At 33.3% G+C, this 21642-nt stretch overlaps 1 protein-coding gene across 1 annotated transcript; it reads right to left on the bottom strand.

Moving 5' to 3' along the window:
* Positions 1-971: 971 nt before the first annotated feature.
* RGS18 (regulator of G protein signaling 18) lies at positions 972-21048 on the bottom strand. Its single transcript, XM_080824958.1, has 5 exons — positions 20800-21048; positions 19975-20076; positions 18840-18901; positions 3908-4074; positions 972-2436 (listed from the first exon to the last, which is right to left on the bottom strand). Exons 1-5 carry the CDS (start codon positions 20916-20918, stop codon positions 2179-2181), a joined length of 708 nt encoding a protein of 235 aa, XP_080681084.1. The 5' UTR covers positions 20919-21048; the 3' UTR covers positions 972-2178.
* Between the last annotated feature and the right edge of the window lie 594 nt (positions 21049-21642).

Genomic DNA, 21642 nt, shown 5'->3' with positions numbered 1-21642 from the left:
GGCCCCGCATCGGGCTCTCTGCTCGGCAGTGAGCCTGCTTCTCCCTCTCCCCCTCTCTGCCTGCTTCTCTGCCTGCTTGTGATCTCTGTCTGTCAAATAAATAAATAGAATCTTAAAAAGAAAAAAGAGGTGCTTCGGAGAATATCAGGTGGTCTACTTAGAGACCAAAATGTAGAGACCATAGAGGATAGAGGATTAGAATCAGAAACGCTGAGCCTTTATATTTAAAAAAATGTGGAAGGTAAAGATGCTCAAAAGTAAATGAATTTCTGAAGCACACACATCCGTTTAGGTAGTCCAAGCACTGAGGTTCTCAAGTTCTCCAGCTTCCATTGTATTTCTGTAATGCCTTCAGCCAGTGCTCAGTATTGTCTGCACATTTTTACTTGGCCTTTTCACTTCTCTAATTGTTTATTTTGTTTCCTGTTTGTGACCATGTTTTCCTTCTATGGATACAAGTTCTTTGAAGTCAGGCATTAAGTTCATCAAAAAGTCCTTCTACGTTTTTGAAGGGTCCCACTGAATTCTTTAAACAAGATATTGGAGAAGTATTACAAATGAAAAAGCTGCATCATATTTATTTGTGGTCCTAGAACAATGCTATTAAAATCAGCCCATGATTTTTCCAGTGAGATCAGAAAGCTTGTGTATCAAGTCTTAACTGTGCATGAAGCAATCAGACTCTCTGAAAAGACACTTCTACAGAAAAAGAAAATACAAAGCAGCCAAAGAAAAATTAAAAATCATTTTCTCAGTTGGTTTTTGAAATGCATGATACCTTGTTTTCATATTTATAACAGTATAAAGAATTGAATTAGCATTAAGATCAGTGACAAAACACTTTAACACTTTCTATCCCAATATCATTCTAAAATAAGAAAATATGTCTGTGTGTAGTTTGATGACAGAAAGGATAATCAACAATCAGCAAGAGCAGTTAGTGACCAAATAAACATTAACTGTATGAATGAAGAAATTAAAAATATTTATTACTATAGGTGATCTGCAGTTTTTATATTTTACATTTCAACTAAAATAACATTTGCCACAGCCCATTGTATGGCATATTTAAATACAGACATTTACATGCAACACACGTTTAAAATAAAATATTTCCCTAAAGCAGAGACATATATACTTATTACATACTCTTATTTGAATAATATAGTATTAAATGACTCAATGAGATTTGGAAGAAAAACAATCAATGGGGAAGTACTTTATTTACAGGAGCCAATGTAGCAGATGCCCAAGTCTCTAAGGTCTTGGACTCCTTGCTTCTTTACCTCCTCTCATTTCTAATTCTTATCCCAGTCCTAAAAGTCCAAAAAAGAAACCTAACTACTTCTGGGATAAACCTCCTCTGGGCCTCATTCAAACTACTAATTGCCCACTACTTTAGTAGCAATTTCTGCTAGCAGATGAGAAGATGCTTCTAGTCCCAACCTTGAAGCTATATATAATATGGTCAGGTTTCTACGACTACTAGAAATGTACTCTGCTTACTGGGTAAGCCTCTGTTCATTTAAGGATGAGCCCACATGTGGATCCCATTTTTAGTTATCAATGTGGGTCATGTTTAACCTGGAAGTTCTACAGAGGTGAATGTGTCTTCCCCAAAGTTCCTGTTTCTGGCTTATAACTATAAGTGATACATTGTTTATTCTTGAGCTAGGGTTAGTAACCCAAGAACAATGATTTTCCTCTCCTACTGTAAGAACCAGATCACTTCTACTCTCTATGACTGAGAGTGAAAGAGTCTTCGTCATTATGGAAAATGTGTTCTGAATATATGGATATCTGAACATTAACTTTTTTTACATGTAGAAAAAATATCCAAAGTAGATATTTGGTTTAAGTATAGACAATTTTGCAAAAGCTTAACTTTAACTCAACTTTATGGTCTTATAACACACTCTTATTACTTCTTTACTTTCTTTCCATTAAGTAATATTTTTTTCTGATTATGAGTGGAATTAAGTTAAATGGAGGCTTTACAGAATATATTGGCAGATATAGTATGTGTTGTTATAATGTAAGTTTTGATTTACATTTTTAAAAAATCCTTTGACACAATGCATTTTATTTTAAAACATGTACTCATTTGTTAGAAGTAAACTGCTATATCTTAAAAGCAGATTACAAGCTTGCCATCAAAATGAACACAATTAATTTTCTTTATAACCAAATGGCAACATCTGACTTTACATCTTGGAACTCCGTACAGGTGAATGAGCGTGATCGTCTTCTAAGATTTGTTGGTCTCTGAGGTCTTCCTTCTGTCAAGTCTAAATATATGTCAGATTTCAGAAAACGTGTGTAACTGTCTTGTTCCATAAGCTGATACACTCTGCTTTGCGCAGCATCAAAACTGTGTAGGGTAGGTTGGGTGATGCTCTTGGAAATGACTTCTTTGGTGTGAAAATCAAGGTTAACCTGGATGATAATAATAACAAAAAGTATGATTACGGTCAATCTACTTAAGTAAACACTTTTGAAAAACAAACAGTGCAGGACTGATCCAATGTTGGAATGGGCGTAAAGCACTTGGTAGCTTTTGTGATTTTCTTTTTTTTTTTTTTTTTTTTTTGTTATAAGTCTAAGAATCCAATGATTTACTCTGGGGTGACATTTCATCTGGCTCTTCTCTTCCTTTGCTCCTGGTCCTTCTCACTCTCTGCTGATTTAGAATAATGAAACATTGTAAATATCACACAGACCATCAGGTTAACCCATTTTCAATGTGGAAATGAAACTTCATAGAAATTAAATTATTTTGAATGAGGGCAAAGGGTGACTTGGGGGCATCTATGGGATTTCCATGCAGGGCTTTTGTTTTATCCCCGTGCTCTTTTCATTTTATTATGATGCTTTCTTACAGGCAAGTGTATGATAAAAATGGATATCTTTTAAAGATAAAGAATCCTTTAATGGTTTTTATCAGAGCACTACCACTATATCTGATTCTGATAGATGTTAAGTTTTCATTTAGGGTTCCTTCTTTTTCCCTCAGGGGTAACACTATACAACTAGCTGCTTTTTAAAAAATTGTTTATAAAATTGGCCCTGGGAAAAACAGAATAATGCACTGAAACACAGAACAGATTGAGACATATTGATACAAGAAAAACAATCATCATTCCATGTGAAATGATATCCACATAAACAATGCTACCTCATGGACATATTAATTTATAGTGAAACAGAACTCTTAACAGTGATATACTACCAGTGCTACCATTTCAGCGAAGAAACACTATTTATTGAACACATAATAAAAATATAGAAACTCTATTTAAATTATTTTTGAGGGCAGTCAGGTAATATTTGCTGGTTGTATAATTTTATTGCTACAGTTTCAGCAGTTGTATCACACAATTATCTCACACTGTGAGATTTTTTCACTTGAACCATTGTCAAATTAGGTTTTGCTCATCTATCGATTATGAAATTTTCTTTAGTCTATCTTAAAACGGAGGAATAATTATTTTGGGGCAATCAAAACTTCGCATAGGTAGATGAGCTCACACTAAAATGGTACATCATACAAACTTTTTAATTTGTCTTGCCTTCCTCACTTATAGAAATTGTTTTGATAAGACATTGCTTATGCTTAGGTGATTAATATGGATAAGTGAATGAATCTAAAGGCCACAAGTAATTGTATTTACTCTTAGTCTAGAATAAAAGTAACCCCAAGGAATGACTTCAATTATACTTTAACTTTCATGGCGAAGCCTTACAATGCATTTTGTTCATATGTAGGAATTTATATAAATATCCGAATTTGCTTCAATAAAATCTTGACCTTTCTGATAGAATATATGAGGATACTGATTTGATAAAGATAGATTCTCTCAAAAAATTTTCAAGCAGTTTTAAATTTTTACAATTATCTTTACTGTACCTCTTGTGGAGCATCATTCTGTATAAATTTCTCATATATTGCTTTTGCTTTAACAATAATTTGTTGAGGGTCTTTACTTTTCTTGAAATCTTCACAGGCTATCCAAAATTCAATGTTTTCCTCACTGAATTCAGTTTTAAGGAATGTGGTAAAAGTCTTCAGTCCATCTACCAGGAAAAGAAGTGATATATTTTAACTATACAATATTAATGCTGAGGAATTGGACTATGTGATTTTTCCCCTCCAAATATGTATAAATTCCAGTTAGTTAACATGCAGTGTGATATTGGTTTCTGGTGTAGAATTTAGTGATTCATCACTTACATACAACATCTAGTGTTCATCACAAGTCCCCATTTTAATACCAACACATCCCTCCACCCACCTCTCCTTCTGTATTGTACTACTTGATATTAAAGTATAACTGCAAATATTAACAGAATAGCTATGTCTTCCCTCTAATGCAGTGAAGAAACACACATCTGCACAATCTATGTGAGAGACATCATATAAATTAGCTGCAATCTTCACATTATGAAAAGTATTAATCCTGTTGGAATGAGGCTGATTATCATACATAGACCTGAGGAAGAGGGACAAAACCCTACTCTGGACCTTGCTTTGGGGCTCTTTCAGGTCCCTCAGTGCCTTCCTCAGGGATGTGGGGGCTATTCTATGGAGCCAAGAAACTATTCCACCTGGATCCCATTCTCCCCTCACCTCCCTCCCCCACTTCTAGACTATGCTTCTATACTCAGGACCCTGGAATTCCCTGTCTAATAGCTTTATGTTACCAGGGTTTCTACAGTCCTCTCCCTAAGTTCATCGACTAAAGGCACACAGACTCAAAAGTATATATACCCCTAGGATAAGACTTGAATTTGAAGGTTGAGGTGTCTACCCAAATATGCAAAGAGGACTTTCACAGTATGGAACTGAACTATGAGTAGAAAGAGATGGAAGGCAGGCATGTTGCTAATAGAACTGTGAAAAGTCTGAGAATTTTAAATTTAAGCCTAATGGTTACGCAGTACATTTATAAAAATAATAGGATGAAATATGTATTTTTAACAGTTTGTTAGCTTGACTTATTGCTCTTAAGCCTTTAGATATTTAGATATTTAGTATGGGGTCTCCATTTTTACTTCTGTTCTGAGCTCCATCAATATTAGGCATTGGTATCAAGTCTTGTGGAAGATGGCCAGTGTTCAAATTCATGTTTAGCTAGTCACTATGTAGTTATTATATGGATCCCAGAAGAAAAAGAGAAAGAGGGGCACAAAATTTATTTGGAGAAATGATAACCAAAAAATTCCCAAATCCAAGAAGGAAACAGAAACCCAGATCTAGGGGGCACAGAGACCCCTCAATAAAATCAACCAAGGAGGTCCATACCAAGACACACAGTCATTAAAATGGCAAAAAGTAGAGCTAAAGAGAGAATTTTAAAAGCAGCAAGAGACAAGAAAACAATTACATACACGGGAAACCCTGTAAGTCTATCAGAAACTTTGCAGGCTGGCATGATATATTCAAAGTGCTAAAAGAAACAAAACAAAACAAAACCTGCAACCAAGAATACTCTATGCAGCAAGGTTATCATTCTGAAAAGGAGAGATAAAAGAGATTCCCAAACAAAAAAGAATTCATGACCACTAAATCATTCCTACAAAAAATGTTAAAAGGAGCTCTTTGAATTAAAAGGAAAGACCACAAGTAGGAATAAGAAAAGTAGAAAGCATAAAAACAGTAAAATTAAGTATATTTATAAAAATTGGTCAAGGGATTCACAAAATAAATGGATACAAAGTATGATACCAAATACCTAAAAAATGCAGGGTTGGGGGGTGGAGTAAAGTATGCATTCAAATGTAAGCAGCCATCAACTTAATATAGACTGTTATATACATTAGATATTAGATGAAAACTTAATGGTAACCACAAATCAAAAACAAAAAATAGATATGCAAAAAATAAAGACAAAGGAATCCAAGTATATCATTAAAGAAAGCAAACATATCATGAGAGAAGAAAGCAAGAGAGGGGAGAATTAAAAATATTAAAACATGCAAAGTATAAGTGATTCTGGGAAAATTGGATAACTTTTTACAGAAGAATGAAACTCAACCATTCTCTTACACCATACACAAAGATAAACTCTAAATGGATGAATGACCTCAATGCGAGACAGGAATCCATCAAAATCCTAGAGGAAAGCATAGGCAGTAACCACTTAGACATTGGCCACAGCAACTTCTTTCAAGACGCATCTCCAAAGACAAGGGAAATGAAAGAGAAAATGAACTTATGGGACTTGATCAAGATAAAAAGCTTCTGCACAGCAAAGAAAACAGTCAATGAAACAAAGAGACAACCCACAGAATCGGAGAAGATATTCACAAATGACACCACAGACAAAAGGCTGATATCCAAGATCTATGAAGAACTCAAACTCAATACCCAAAAAACAGATTAATCACATCAAAAAAATGGGCAGAAGACATGAGCAGACACTTCTCCAAAGAAGACATACAAATGGCTAAAAGACATGAAAAAGTGTTCATCATTATTAGCCATTAGGGAAATTCAAATCAAAACCACATTGAGAAACCACCTTACACCAGTAAGAATGGCAAAAATTGACAAGGCAAGAAACAACAAATGTTGGAGAGGTTGTGGAGAAAGGGGAATCCTCTTACACTGCTGGTGGGAATGCAAATTGGTACAGCCACTTTGGAAAACAGTGTGGAGGTTCTACAAAAAATTAAAAATAGAGCTACCTTATGACCCTTAAATTACACTACTGGGTATTTGCTTCAAAGATACAGATGTCGGGGCGCCTGGGTGGCTCAGTGGGTTAAAGCCGCTGCCTTCGGCTCAGGTCATGATCCCAGCGTCCTGGGATCGAGCCCTGCATCAGGCTCTCTGCTCAGCAGGGAGCCTGCTTCCTCCTCTCTCTCTCTCTCTCTCTGCGCCTGCTTGTGATCTCTGTCTGTCAAATAAATTAAAAAAAAAAAAAAAAGATACAGATGTAGTGAAAAGAAAGGCCATATGCACCCCAATCATCATAGCAGTAAAGTCCACAATAGTCAAACCACGGAAAGAGCTGAGATGCCCTTCAATAGATGAATGGATAAAGAAGATGTGGTCCATATATACAAAGGAATATTACTCAGCCATCAGAAAGGATGAATACCCAACTTTTGCATCAACAAGGATGGGACTGGAGGAGATTATGGTAAGGGAAGTAAGTCAGGTAAAGAAAGTCAATTATCATATGGTTTCACTTACTTGTCGAACATAAGGAATAGCATGGAGGACATTAGGAGAAAGAAGGGAAAAATGAAGGGGCAGAAATCGGAAGGGGAGAAGAACCATGAGAGACTATGGACTCCAAGAAACAAACTGAAGGTTTTAGGGGGGAGGGGCATTGGGGGATGGGTTAGCCTGGTGATAGGTATTAAGGGGTGCTCGGATTACATGGAGCACTGGGTGTTGTATGCAAACAATGAATCCTGGAACACTACATCAAAAACTAATGATGTACTGTACGGTGACTAATATAACACAATAAAAAAAAATAAAGCTTTTAGTAGTTTTGAATATATTCACAAAGTTGTACACCCATCAAAATAAAAAAAATAAAACATGCAAAGTGCTTAAAATGGTGACTGGCACATAGTATTACACTTTGTGGGTTTTAATGATGATGATGTTAATGGCCTTGATGACTATCATTTATTTAAGGCTCAGTCAGGTAAAGTTTACATAGTTAGAATATGACAATTAGAATTCATCCCTAAGACAAACTAACTTTAAAACTAGTGCTCATTCAATTTTTTATGATATTCTACTTCTTTTGGCTTATACACATTTTTTAAAATTAAACTTCTTTATTTTGAGAAAATTATAAATTCACATGTAGGAGAGAATAGAGATCCCATGTACTCTTTATCCAGTTTCCACCAATGTAGCATTTTGCAAAACTATACAGTTATTGTTGAACAGTACAAGGGTTAGAAGTGCCAACCCCCCACTGGATGCAGTCAAAAATCCACTTATAACTTTTGACACCTCAAAAACTTAACTGCTAATAGTTTACTATTGACCAGAACTGTCACAAATAACCAGTCAATTAATATATATTTTGCATATTATGTGTATGGTATTCAGTATTCTTACAATAAAGTAAGCCAGATAAAAGAAACTACTAATAAGAAAATCATGAGAAAGAGAAAAGGTTAGATTAAAACCTAATGGTAACTACATTTAAAGTATTGTCCTGTATTAACTTACAAAATCAAAGAGTAATTAGACCTGTATAGTTCAAACCTAAGTCGTTTAAGGGTTAACTCTAATAAAAGATCACAAGTAAGATAATGACATACTACTATTTATTTACCCATTGAAAAACATAAAGAAGTGGGTTTTTAAAATTTATTTCATTTAGAGCAGAATTATTTCTTAAATAGATTATTTTGACAACCTTCTAATTAGTGACCTTACTCTAGTGACCCTTGTTCCCACACCCTCATAGTTCATTATTGACATTCTAGTCAATATTATATTTCTATATACAGACTTCATCATGTTTCTTTACTTTTTAATATTTTCCAGTAGTGCCTTTCAACTCTTTCCACTATCTTTTTCACACTTTAAGCTTCAGGCACTTAAAACATTGTGCTATAGTTGCTTGTTCACTTGTGTTTCTCACGCTGTTTTTTAAGATTCATGAGATAAAAACTCTTGTCTAATTTGCCACAAAACTTCGGAGTTGTGGTTCCACAAGGACCATGATTTTGTTACAAACATTACACTAAGAGCATGGGCCTTATACTAGTATTGAGGCAAATCACAAAGAGATGGTCTCAAAGCATCAAACTGGCCAGAAAAAATAAAGAAGATCTGTGGGGGATATAATGGGCTGCCAGAAAAATAATCCAAAACTCTTTAAAGGAAGGCAACATAGTCTACACTCCTCTATCTTCTTTTATGGTCACACACAATCAAAATTTATTAGGCATGAAAGAAATGCCTAATGTGACCCATTATTAATAATGAAAGGAGTCAATAGAAACTGACAACAAGTTATCCAAAATATTTGAAATAGCATACAAGGACAGTAAAAAAGCTATGACTTGTTAAAGAACATAAATGTTAAAAAAGACATAATGAGTGAATAGATGCAAAAACTCAGCAGAGAAACTGAAACTATAGAAACAATCAAATGGAAAGTCTAGAATTGGAATAAAGTAGGGTAAAAATTCATCAAATGGACATGACAACAAATTAAAGACTACATAAGAAAGGGTGAGTCAAGTAGAAGAGAGCTGAATAGAAATTATTTAATCTGAGGAAAAGTAAAGAGGTAAAGAGTAACAACAGCAAAATTATGGGACAACCAGAAAATAAGATGTTAGCTATATTAATGATAACATTACATTTGAGTAGACTATATACTTCAATTGAAGAGATCATTAGACAGATTAAAAATTAAAACTAGATTATATATTGGCTACATGTTAAAAATAAAATACTAAGGCAAAATAAAAAAATGAAAATGATACACAATATAGGTGCTTAGCATAAGAAATCTGTGTGAAAACCATCTGATGTGGCCTGACAAAGTGACTTCAAAATAAAGAGTATTTCCATTTCATAATTATAAAGTGGTCAACTATTACTACTAAATAATAATCCTAAATATATATGGACTTAGTTGCAGAGCTCTGAAATACATGAAGCAAACTGGCAGAACTGAAAGAAGTAGAAATACTTACAATTACAGTTGTAGATCTTAATTCTGTTCACTTATAAATTTATAGAACATGTAGACAGAATATTAATAAGGTTATATCAAATTTAACATTATTGCTCAAGTTGACCTAATTGACAATTGTAAAACACTCTGCCCAACACATTTTCAAGAGTATAAGGAAGAATATCCATGATAGACACATGGTATGTAGGATGTAAAATAAATTTAAACATCAAAAGAATGATATTTTAGGGGCGCCTGTGTGGCTCAGTGGGTTAAGCCTCTGCCTTCGGCTCAGGTCATGATCTCAAGAGTCCTGGGATGGAGCCCCACATCGGGCTCTCTGCTCAGCAGGGAGCCTGCTTCCCCCTCTCTCTCTGCCTGTCTCTCTGCCTACTTGTGATTTCTCTCTCTCTCTGTCAAATAAATAAATAAAACCTTTATTAAAAAAAAAGAATGATATTTTATAGAGTATGTCCTTTGCCTGCAAGGGTTTTAATATAAAATTAATACTGGTAACATAGCTATAAAGCCTCCAACTATTTGGAAATAAACACACATAAATTCATAGGTCAAATAAGGAATTACAAGAGAAATTACGATATAAGTATAGTTGGATTATAAGGAAAGTACAATACATCAAAATTAGAGTTCAGCTTAAACAGTATTTAGAGGGAAATTCATTGCATGTAAATCTATACTAGTAAAAAAAGAAGGGTATAAAGACAAGATATAAGTTTCTACCTTAAGAAGCTTGAAAATAAGAACAAATTAAAGCCATGGTAAGTAGAAGGGAAAAATAATAAAAATAGAGGAGAAATCTACATTAAAAGAAAAAAACATAGAGAAAATTAGTTTCTTGGAAATATTAGTAAAATAGAACCCCTAGCAGGGTTGTTTCATAGTATAAAGCAAATCAGGAATATTACCACATATCTGACAGATATCACAAAGATAATAAATATTATGAACAGTTTTATACCAATAAATGTAACTTAAATAAAATGGGAAAATTGTTTAAAAAAAAAAAACCTACCCAAAGTGACACTGAAGAAGTGAAAAATCTGATGACCTTAATCCAATTAATGAACTGACTTTATAATAAAAATATTCTCCCCTCCCCCTAACAAATTTTGGGTTCAGATTTAGTGAATTTTATCAAACACTTAAGAAAAAGTATTCTAATTTTATATAACTCCTGCCAGAAAACAGTGGAGGGATGAATACTTTCCACATCATTTTAATACCAAAACCTGATACTCCTTCCTCCTCAGAAATAAATAAAATAAATATTAAGAAAGAAAGAAAAGGAAAACTATAGACCAATATCCATCATGATCAGAGATGCAAAAATTCTGAACAAAAAGACTTAAAGACTTAAATTTAGCAATGTATGAAAGGAGAAGCAAATGTTCTAACATTATAGTTAAAAGAATTGTGAAATAAAGTGATAGCTTTCTTTCCTCAACTCATTTTCATTTATGTTCATTTCTTATATTCACTACTCTTTAGAATGATTCTTTATGGTCAGTGATGGCTTCTAATATAAAATGTTCCATACAGAGTGAGGCAAGAATGAATCTCTATGGTGGAATTAGAGAAATTGAGAGATTTTGCATTTAAAACATGTTTAGAGAGATTCTGAGGGCTAAGTGCTGCTTATATACACTATCACATTTAACCTTTACAACAGATGCTAGGAATATGCCTTATATTCATTTTCATAGATGAGGAAACTGAGATTCAGATAAGTTCAACTTCCCCAGATCTCACTTTTCAAACAAACAAACAAACAAAGTTGTAGACGTGTATCTTTCTTAGGAAGGCAACATTTTCTGTGGTAGGTACAGTAGCAGCCCTCCAAAGATGTCCATGCCCTAATTCCCAAAACCTGTGAACATGTTACCTTACATAGGAAAAAGGAGCTTTGCAGTTGTGGGTATGGTTAGGGACCATGAAATGGGTAAAGTACTCTGCATTATCTAGGTGGATAATCTAATCCAGTCTGAGCACATGAGTCCTTAAAAGTGGAAGAGGAAGGCAAAAGAATGGGTCAGGGAGATATGTGAGAAGGACTGTTACCGACCTTGAGGATGAAAGAAGACGGTCATGAGCCAAAAAATGTGGTGGCTTCTAGAGGGTATGAATTGTCATGAGTTTAGAGCCAGTAACATAAGGAGACCCTCGTCCAAAACTGCAAAGAACTGAATTCTACTAAAAACCTGAAAGGTAGGAAAGGGTTTCTGCCCTAGACCCTCCAGAAGAGACAACAGCCTAACCACACCTTAATATATTTTTTTTTTCCCTGATAAGACCTGTACTGTACTTCTGACCTACAGACCTGTAAGATACTATATTTGTGTTGTTTTAAGTCACTAAAGTTAGGGAAATTTGTTATAGCAGCAAGAGGAAACTAATACAATCCTCAAACTATGTTTTTTATTTCACCATACATATTTTTATATTTCACCAATATGTTTTTATTTCTCCTATATATAGAACTTGTCCTCTTTGTCATGAAGTACCATTTTTTAATGTCATAGGCAATTTTTAAAAATATTTTAGAGATACAGGAACAGAAAATGACATGACAACCCATAGACACTTCCAAAGTATTGAATAGGAGATGATTCCAACCACTACCATGACAAAAGAATCATGCAGCCCTAACCCACTGTTCCTTCCATTGGTGTTTTCACTGGAATAAGGGGAGATTTTTTTTTCTATATAAATTAATCCTGAGCACCAGGTGCTAGTTAAATGTTTGTGAAGAAACTAGGAAGACAGGCAAAGGTCAGGCTATAAGAATTTGAGAAGCTATCATTTAAGATGGACAAGCACGTCAGAACTTGTTAAGCACCACCTTTTTAAAGAGCTCTTAGTGCTAAGCAGTTCCTGAATGAGTTTACAAATTCTAATCACTGAGAATAAGCAAGAATGATCAATGTAGGATATTTAACTTTTCTTATTTTTTAGTTTGTGTTTGATCTTCAAGATTATTTCTTAATGCTGTGTAGTGTGCTTTTCTCCAAATGTAGAAGGGAAATATAAATGGGTAAAGATTTTTTGAAGCATTTTGATACATAGAAGATTTTCCTCAAATACCTAAATATGTATATGTTTCAGAGTCAAAATAAAATGCCTGCAATCTTGCAATGAGACAATAGTCTGTTCCAGATTAAACCTAGTTTGGAAAGAGGAAATTAAGTATAAGCATTATTGGGACTGTAAATAGTCACATTGACCCAAGTAAAGGAAAAAACTTTTCTGATTTCAACTTATGCTATCCATATGTCATGTATAAGTATGGTTGATCAGTTTTTAAATGCCAAATTATTCCTAAAGTGAGTTAATAAATGTTATAATTTTGGGAGAATATGACCATTACTTTTCCTATTAATAGATCTCAATTATAACAAAGTGTTTTGCACTAAACATCTAAAAGGAATCATCCATATGCCAGGCAACTGAAATTGTTACATAGTAAGAATAACTTTCTTCACCTTTTATTTATAAAACACCTAGTATGAACATGAGGACTATATTATATACTGAAATGCAGTAATATTAATTATAATAGACATTTTAGGTGTTTGCTAAGGTCTTGACACATTGCTATATGCCTTTTATTGGCCCAGCTCCATTTAATTTTCATGTCAACCCTACTGGAGCAACCCATTTTTACAGATGAAGTTGTTGAGGTACAAAGAGTTAAGCTGCACACTGAAAAAAGCAAAAGCAAAAAAAAAAAAAAAAAAAAAAAAAAAGAGTTAAGTTCCCCTAAGTTTACAGCTGGTAAAATATAGTGCAGAAGCTAGAACCCAGATGTTTTTTGTGCAAAGTTATGAGCTGCCATCAAACAACAAACTCCCTGCTGCTGAGGAGTATGAAAGTCAATGGGTCTGCAAGACAGGCATTTATAACCCATGGACTAATGAAGGACATTTGTGGGGGTTATTTATTCTGTTTGGAGCAGCAGAGGAAAATCAATTTGCATGGAATCCAAATAGAAACTTTCAAAAAAATAAAATAAATGTTTCTTAATATATGGCCCTTTACTAATTCACAAAATATAAGTGTCAACTATGTGCCAGCCACTGTGCTCTGGAATATGGATTAGAACTTTGTTACATGATTAGTCTTGAGTTTCATACAGATGTTCAGAATGAAGTCACAGAACTAACAGTGGGAAAAGTGCTATGTGCTAAAAGTGCTGATAATGGGTTAATCGAAGTGAATGGGGTCTGTTGGCAAAATATGAATATAATAAGGAAGAATAAATACTGATTCAAGAAATGAATTAATAATGAAGGAGAAAGTAGTTCATTTATTTAAAAGTTTAAGTAAATTACTTTTTAAAAAGTAACATGCAATGTTGTGCAAGATTATCCCAGCACCTTAGTTACTTCCTGTTTCTCTTACTCACTTTGGGCAGCCACGTTAAGTCAGGTCACAACGGAACCATTTGCACACAGAAGGAGTAACCTACCAAACAGTCCTTTAGAAGGCAGCAGTGGTGAATGCAGCTGCCAAAAGTGCTTGATGGAACCTGGGATTAGAATTCACACTGGAAGAAGCTGGCTCAGTGTGTCATACAAATATGAAATGCTTGTGATTACATGTTTCTAAATTGAAACTCTGGCATCTGTTGGAGAATTTTTCTGATGCCAAGAAATCAAATGAAACAAAAAGTCAAGAAACTCTCAGGTTGGCAACCCAAGTACGGTATTACCAGGTTGCATGTTTTCCCCTTAAATATTTGGCTTCATAGCTCTTGACCTGACATAGAATGTTGTGGTTATTTTTGCAATAATGATGTATTTATGTGATCCATTTATAATTTAGACTGGATTTTACTTACTTTTATCCTGAGACAAATTAAGAAATTGAGTGTTTGTTATGGGTCAGCCTGATTCAGAAATTTAACGTTGCAGAACACTGGAATCCTTTATCTTGCAGAAAATCAGTAACTGAAAATTGGGAAGAACAAGCTGAAAGCCACAAGGTAAAACATGTAAGGAGAAGTACTGATTTCCTTCTGCAAAAGTGAAGTACTCATTTCCTTGCAAACTTTATTCAAAGTCAGTAGTAAGTATTTTCCACAGTATAATCGGTTTATATTTTTAAAGCAAGGGGGAGCCATGACTTACATATCCTACTTCCCTCATCATTATGAATTATTCTCAGAATCAAGTTTAGTAGAACCACAATACAGGTTGCAAAAAAGTCCAAGCAAATATTCATTAATGAAAAAGTAAAAAAAAAAAAAAAATTGGAATTATTTGCAATGACCATAAAATGCACAGTTATGTAGTAGTTGGAATATTTTCTTACCGATAGAGACTCCCTGCAGGAAATAACATCCTCTTTCACAGCTTCAGTTAACTGATTGAAGATGTGATGGTTAGAAAATCTCTATTTATAATCAAGTACTCTTCTATATTCTAGGTGTGTGCCTATAAAATCCTGCAAAACTTTCAATAAAGTTTACCAGCAACTAAATAAGTTCAAACTCTGACCTGTTATCTTCTCACAAATCTTGTGCTCCCCCTTCTTTTTCTCATCTGTAAAAGGCACTGTCATCTTCCTATTAATATGGAATAAAATCTAGAGATTTTTGGCTCATCCTTTTTCTTCATCTCTTCATCATCTCACTTTACAATACACACACACATTCAATCAGTCACCAGGTTCATCTGTTTTCCTTCCAAAATAGTCCTTACTTTGAGGTTAGCTTTTATATTTGTAACAATCTTGTAGGTAGCCCATATTACATGTATAGAATTCAACTTTTCTCTCCATCAGTTTTCTAACAAACTCTTCTGAAATTTGTCTCCAACTTGACTTGCCAATGTGTTTGTTCACTACTTTGCCCCAGTGAAAGTGAACTGGTTTATTTTCCAAGTTATACCAAAATCTCTTATTTCTCTAGCTATTTTCCTGCCTTTTTCTCAGCTCAGGAGTTATTTTTTCTTCTGCCTGTTGAAATCCTGCACACATCCATATAATCTCTTTTAATAATTTTTAAAAGGTTACACGATACATTGCAAGTTACATAGCATTTTTTAAACTATTTAGCTAATTATTTGCAAACATATATTAGTGAGCAGAATTATTCTACTTTCAAAGATATCTTATGTGGAACCATATACATATATGTATACAAACACACAATATACACATACATATAATACCATTAGAATTGATTTGTTAACTTTATATTGGTAACATTTACTTTTATAAGGTCAATTAATAAGAAGACTGATAACTAAATTTGAAATTGATGATGATGAATCACATATAATCTGATATAGCATTTAGAAATCATTGATTTTATATGTGTAGTTAAATTATAAATTTTTATGATTCATTTCACAATTTCAGACAAATTTGTCAATAAATAAGGAAGTATGCTAATATCTGTATAGAAACAAGAGGAACTGTTTATTTTAGAATAGACTTAGATTTATGGAAAAGTTATGAAGACAGTGCAGTTTCCTTATACCCCACAACCAAGTTTCCTCCTATTATTAACATCTCATATTGGCAAAGTACGTGTTATAATTGATAAACAAATACTGATACACTTTTATTAACTAAAGTCCATACTTCATTTAGATTTTCTTGGGTTTTACCTTCTGTGTTTTTTTTTTAATTTTTTAAAAGAGCTAAACTACATTTGAAGGATGAAATTTGGATAAAATAGCCAGATTATCAAAACACTCCATGGATTCTGTCACTTCTGTGGAATATAGCTAAAACCATGCTCTTTCTGTTTTAGTCTCATCTGTCTATTGTCTCTCACACTAAGCCTCCCTTTCTTTTTCAAATTGTTTCACAACAAAGAATTACTTTATTTTTAATTCCCTAAATAAATTGCACTGGTTAATTCCCCGTGCTTATGTTGGCTCTGCACTTGGATGGTCTCTCTCCTTGTCCAGCTAGTGAATTTTGATTAAGTCCCCTAAAATCTAGAGTAAGAACCATCTATTCTGTGGTTCCACTTCTAAGGTTGCTAGTAATTAGCATACACTGCTTTTAATATCAGCCATTTTTGTCAAAATAATAATCAAATTTCTATTGTATTTTGATTTGTATTTAATTTGATTTATCACTGCATTTCCCATTTGGCTAAATTTAATACAATTTCCTTTTCCTTTATATAGACATGACAGAATTTAAGAATTTAATTTAAGAAACAGAATTTAAGAAACTTACTCATTTAACCACAGAGGAATTTTGTAAAATTTGATAAAGTCTTTCTTGAAGTGCATATATGTGTGTGTGTATGTGTATGTGTATGTGTGTGTATTAATGAGTATAAGATCTTTCCTTCCTTTTTTTGTTTGCCTGGAGTCAAGACAGTAGAAATGAGCTGAATTCAACCATTGCAACCAAAAGACTTTTTTAACAGATTATTTTATGCTTTATAATTTAATATTACAATAAGCTTTGCAATTAAAAATAATTGGATTTGGGGGGGATTGATTAAAAGGATACTAGTAACATAATTTTTTTGTGAATTCAATAAAATTTAATTAGCACTTTGATCAAGAGCAATGATAATAATGTCCAAGTGGGTCAGTGGGGCTGACTTTCATTATCATGTTGAACCCTCGTGATTCAAATTGCAGCTATTTTATAGTTCTTTAATATTTCCACCAGCAGAGAAAAGAGAGAGAAGCAGATTTAATTTTTTCCATTCAGTTTTGACTACTTGTAATACAGAATGATTACAGAATGCCGGGGGAAATTTTTCTGTAGGGCTAATTACCCTCGCTGAATCTTTCTTCTCTCTGTATGGGTCATGAGCGTAAGATGAAATTATTATGTACCAATTTATTAAGTTCAATAAATAAATACAGCTTATATCTTTCTTTTAATTGAAATTTTACCTTGGAAGTGATTTTACCCAGTTGGGAATAAACTGGAAAATAGGAAAAGATTATTAAATTTATTGTTGAGGGGTGCCTGGGTGGCTCAGTTGGTGAAGGGGTTGCTTTCAGCTCAGGTCCTGATCTCAGGGTCCTAGGATAGAGTCCTGGATCAGGCTCCCTGCTCAGTGAAGAGCCTGTTTCTCCCTCTCCCTATGCCTGCCACTCGGCCTACTTGTACTCTCTCTAAATCTCTGTCGAATAAATAAATAAAAGCTTCCAAAAATAAATTTATTGCTGATAATTATTATTTTTCATAATAGAAGTAATAATTTACACTCATGTAGGGTCGGTTATTGGTTTCTTATCCACCATCTCATTTAATCCTGAGAGAATCCATTCCTATTGGAACTAAAGACATTGTTATCTCCATTTACAGTTGAAGAAGTTGAAAGTCAGAGAAAGTAGGAAGATTAACTAAGATTATGCAACCATTATGTAGCACAAGAGAATCAGAGCTCAGATCTCAAAGGAACAGTGGGCTAAACTTTTCCTAGAAATAAATTTATTTATATTATTTAAACACTTAATATTTATCCGGTGACTTGATGGGTTTGAGCCTCCAGAGATGAAAAGACATTTGCTTCCTTATAATAAACTGTCAAATTAACAAAGAGAGAGAGAGAGAGAGAGACAGACAGACAATCTAGGAAGCCTGTCCTGAATCATGACTTATCAGTGTTGAACAGTCAAATTAAGGACTCAATATTTGTTCTCATCTTCCACCTCACCTAAAAAGTTCCATCTTAAATACCCATCTGATTCTCAGCTCTTCTACAAAATTCTGCTTTATAAGTACATCTATTTTTAATAGATGTATTGATATGAGGAGTGAAATATTTACAAAATTTGAAAAAAAAAAGTATTTTCATGATGGTTACGTGAATTTCCAATGAAAGAACTACTTTAAATTTTAGATCAATAAAATTAACATGTGTAATCAGGTATTTTAAAATGAAGGATCTCATTAAAAGAATCAATAAATTAAAAAATTTGAAACTATTAATCACAACACAAAGAGGTAATATTTCAACCACAATAAGTATTTTTAGTAAAATCAGAATATTTTAAAAAATTTTCCATTTGTTGACTATTCTATTATTTAGTTATTTCTCTTGATAAAAAACTCAGATTGCTGATCAGACTACATTTTTATGACAGCCTGTTTTGTATAGTTATGTGCACACTTTGCATAATTATCCATTAAAATGTAAAGCACTTGGGGAAAAACACCACTAACCTTTATGGGAAAGGAGTTTGTCAAATGATTCACCCCATATCATTGCTTCTTCAGGGGAGACTCTGTTCAAGAAACAAAATGTTTGTAATGGAGTATGCAGAAAGTCTGTTTCTGGATCTGCTCTAACACACTGTTTAACACTGCTCTTTTCAGTCATAGGGTTTTCTTTTATTATTATGTCATGAAAGTTGTATTTACATTGGAAACTTCAAAAACATTTGTCAACTTTTTTATTGATTTTGCCTATCAAACAATATGTTAAAATAACATTAAATATTTTCTCATGAGTGTATAAATTATTTTATTTAAAATTAATCATGTGTTAGGTTAAGAACAAAGAAAAAGAAATCAGGTCAATTATCTTTTTATTTTTTTCTTTATTCATCTCCGCATATCCAGTTTAATTCAGCAAATAGAAGAACCTAAACTAACACTAACTTTTAGCCAAACTTTTTTTTTTAACTGCAATTTCCTTGATGCTCTTACCACAACATGCAACAATTTTTTTTTTTTTTAAACAAATACAGGAAGTTTGGCTAATGAGGTTCTAAAGGGATAAGAAATACGTTTAAAAAGTTGCAATACAACAAATATTTTATAGTTACAATTTAAAAGGTTGAATATATTTGTCTTGGATCTTTTATTGGTCATATTTCATTTTTGGAAAAATGTGTATTTTAGTATATAAGTATATAAGGCCACTTCGTTTTCTGTTTGAATGGTTAAAAATGACAAAACATCTCTTTTCATGCTTTTTTGCTTTTCTACGTAGAGGCATTTTTTTCAAACTACTAAGAGAGGAAATGAATAGCTCTCTTCTATGACAATATTACATTGTGAAACTCTTAAATTAATGAGTATTTCATCAGTTTATAAGGAGTAAAATATATCATTTAAAATTGACAGGTATGTAATTTTAAAAGCGTACCTTTAAATTTTTATAAGGTTATTTAATTTAAGCCATTAAAGTGGTTTAATTTTATGGAATATTCCTAGTTTTTTGAAATGAGATCTCTAACCTTCCTTATATTACTGTGTAATTTCCAATAAAATGGAAATCCCTAATTTCCTCTTTCTTAAAGATTTAATGATAGAATCAGCAAAATCTTCCCTCAAATAATTAAAAGTTATTCACCTTGTTTCTTTGGCCAAGTGCCCAGATCTACTGGAGTGGGTTTCTTCATGAAACTCAGGTTTCTGCACGAGAAGACTTAACCTGTTTCTTTTTTCCTTAGCTCTGAAAATGAAAAAGAGTTAGCTTCAGGATGATTGGATGACAATTAAAATCTTTCCTTCTGTCAAACAAATTTGGGATTGGTAATCACCTGAACACCCCTTCTCACCCACATTCACCCCCCCCCCACACACACACTCACAATGCTTTTCTTAGTGAATTTCATTCAATTTACAGAGGAATTAGGATAGTGTATGTGAAATATATTTTGTTTTTTTTCCCCTCAGTGATTGTAAAGTATTTGAGATTATATTTCAATTAAGATTGTCACTAGTTGTTCCGTGTGGTTAAAATTGTTGCACTTTTTCAAAAATAAAAACATTTTAGGGGTACCTGGATGGCTTAGTTGTTAATCATCTCTCTTGGGCTCAGGTCATGATCCGGATGTCATAGGATCTAGCCTTACATCAGGGTCCCTGCTTGGTGGGGGGTTGGGGAGGATCTACTTTTCCCTCTGCCCCTCCTCTGCCCCTATCCCTGGTCATGCTCTCTCTCTCTCTCACTCTTTCCATCAAATAAATAAATAAAATCTTAAAAAAAAAAAAAACCAACATTTTAGACTTAACAGATGTTTACTCCTAATAAACAAAGAGACTTTTTTCCCAGTTGTAATACTACATTCAATATATTTCCAAGCACATACTTTAAAAACAAGTGCTAACAAATATTCAACATCAATCATGTTTTTAAAAGTATAAAACTGATTTTAAAAATTATGATTTTTACCTGATTTTCGCTTCTTTGCTTGTTTCTTCTTTTCCTGAACCATGTATTAACTTGAAAAAAGCTTTTTCTTTTGATTCACACATATTTAATTGAGGAAAGAAAACCAATGATGTTTCCATCTTCTCTCTCTACAATGAAGAGATGTCTAATTTATTACATCCTTCCCCTGTTAATGCTATTTCATAGTTATACATGGTATAATAAAAAGTTATCTTAACTCTGTCAGCAGTGCTTAAAAAAAAATAAGGTAAAAATAGAGTCAAGAGCTGTGTTTCTCTCTCCCCAAAAAGTAGAACTGAGGAACAGAAGTACAATTTGGTCCTAAGTTGTTTAGGGAAATGATACTACAAATTTGCAAAATGACTCTTGGTCTCTAAGATAAAGACGGGTATTACCACAGTGCAACTTCTCTTTCTAGTTTGTGCAACCAGAATGATGCTTTAGTAGACCCAAATGACATTGTCATTTCCCACAGGAACTTTAAAAAAATTTTTTTTAAAGATTTTATTTATTTATTTGACAAAGAGATACAGAGAGAGCAAGCATGAGAAGGCGGAGGGGCAGAAGGAGAGAGTGAAGTAGGCTCTCTGCTGAGCAGGGAGCCTAATGCAGAGCTCTATCCCAGGACCCTAGGAGCCTGACCTGAGCTGAAGGGAGACGCTTAACTGACTGAGCCACCCACCCTCCCACCTCTAAAAAGTTCTTAAATGTGTATAGTATGTATTAAAATATGTTGTGGTGAAGTATTACATTGAACACTAGGAGATATCTTCCCTTGTTCTCAAATTTTTTAAACTTATTTTAATTACAATGAATTAAGTAAATTACATTTGATTGACACAA

The sequence above is a fragment of the Martes martes genome (genome assembly GCF_963455335.1).
Source record: "Martes martes genome assembly, chromosome: 15".
In the NCBI taxonomy this organism is placed as follows: Eukaryota; Metazoa; Chordata; class Mammalia; order Carnivora; family Mustelidae; genus Martes; species Martes martes.
The sequence above is the reverse complement of the archived record's forward strand: the minus strand, read 5'-3'. Positions and strand labels throughout refer to the sequence as shown.

Coding starts and splice junctions, on each gene's coding strand:
- RGS18 (XM_080824958.1), bottom strand. CDS start 20,918: ATGGAAACATCATTGGTTTTCTTTCCTCAATTAAATATGTGTGAATCA. Junction 20,077..20,799: donor AGCAAAGAAGCGAAAATCAG/GTAAAAATCATA, acceptor TTTCATTTTCAG/AGCTAAGGAAAAAAGAAACA. Junction 18,902..19,974: donor CACTTGGCCAAAGAAACAAG/GTGAATAACTTT, acceptor TTTCTTGAACAG/AGTCTCCCCTGAAGAAGCAA.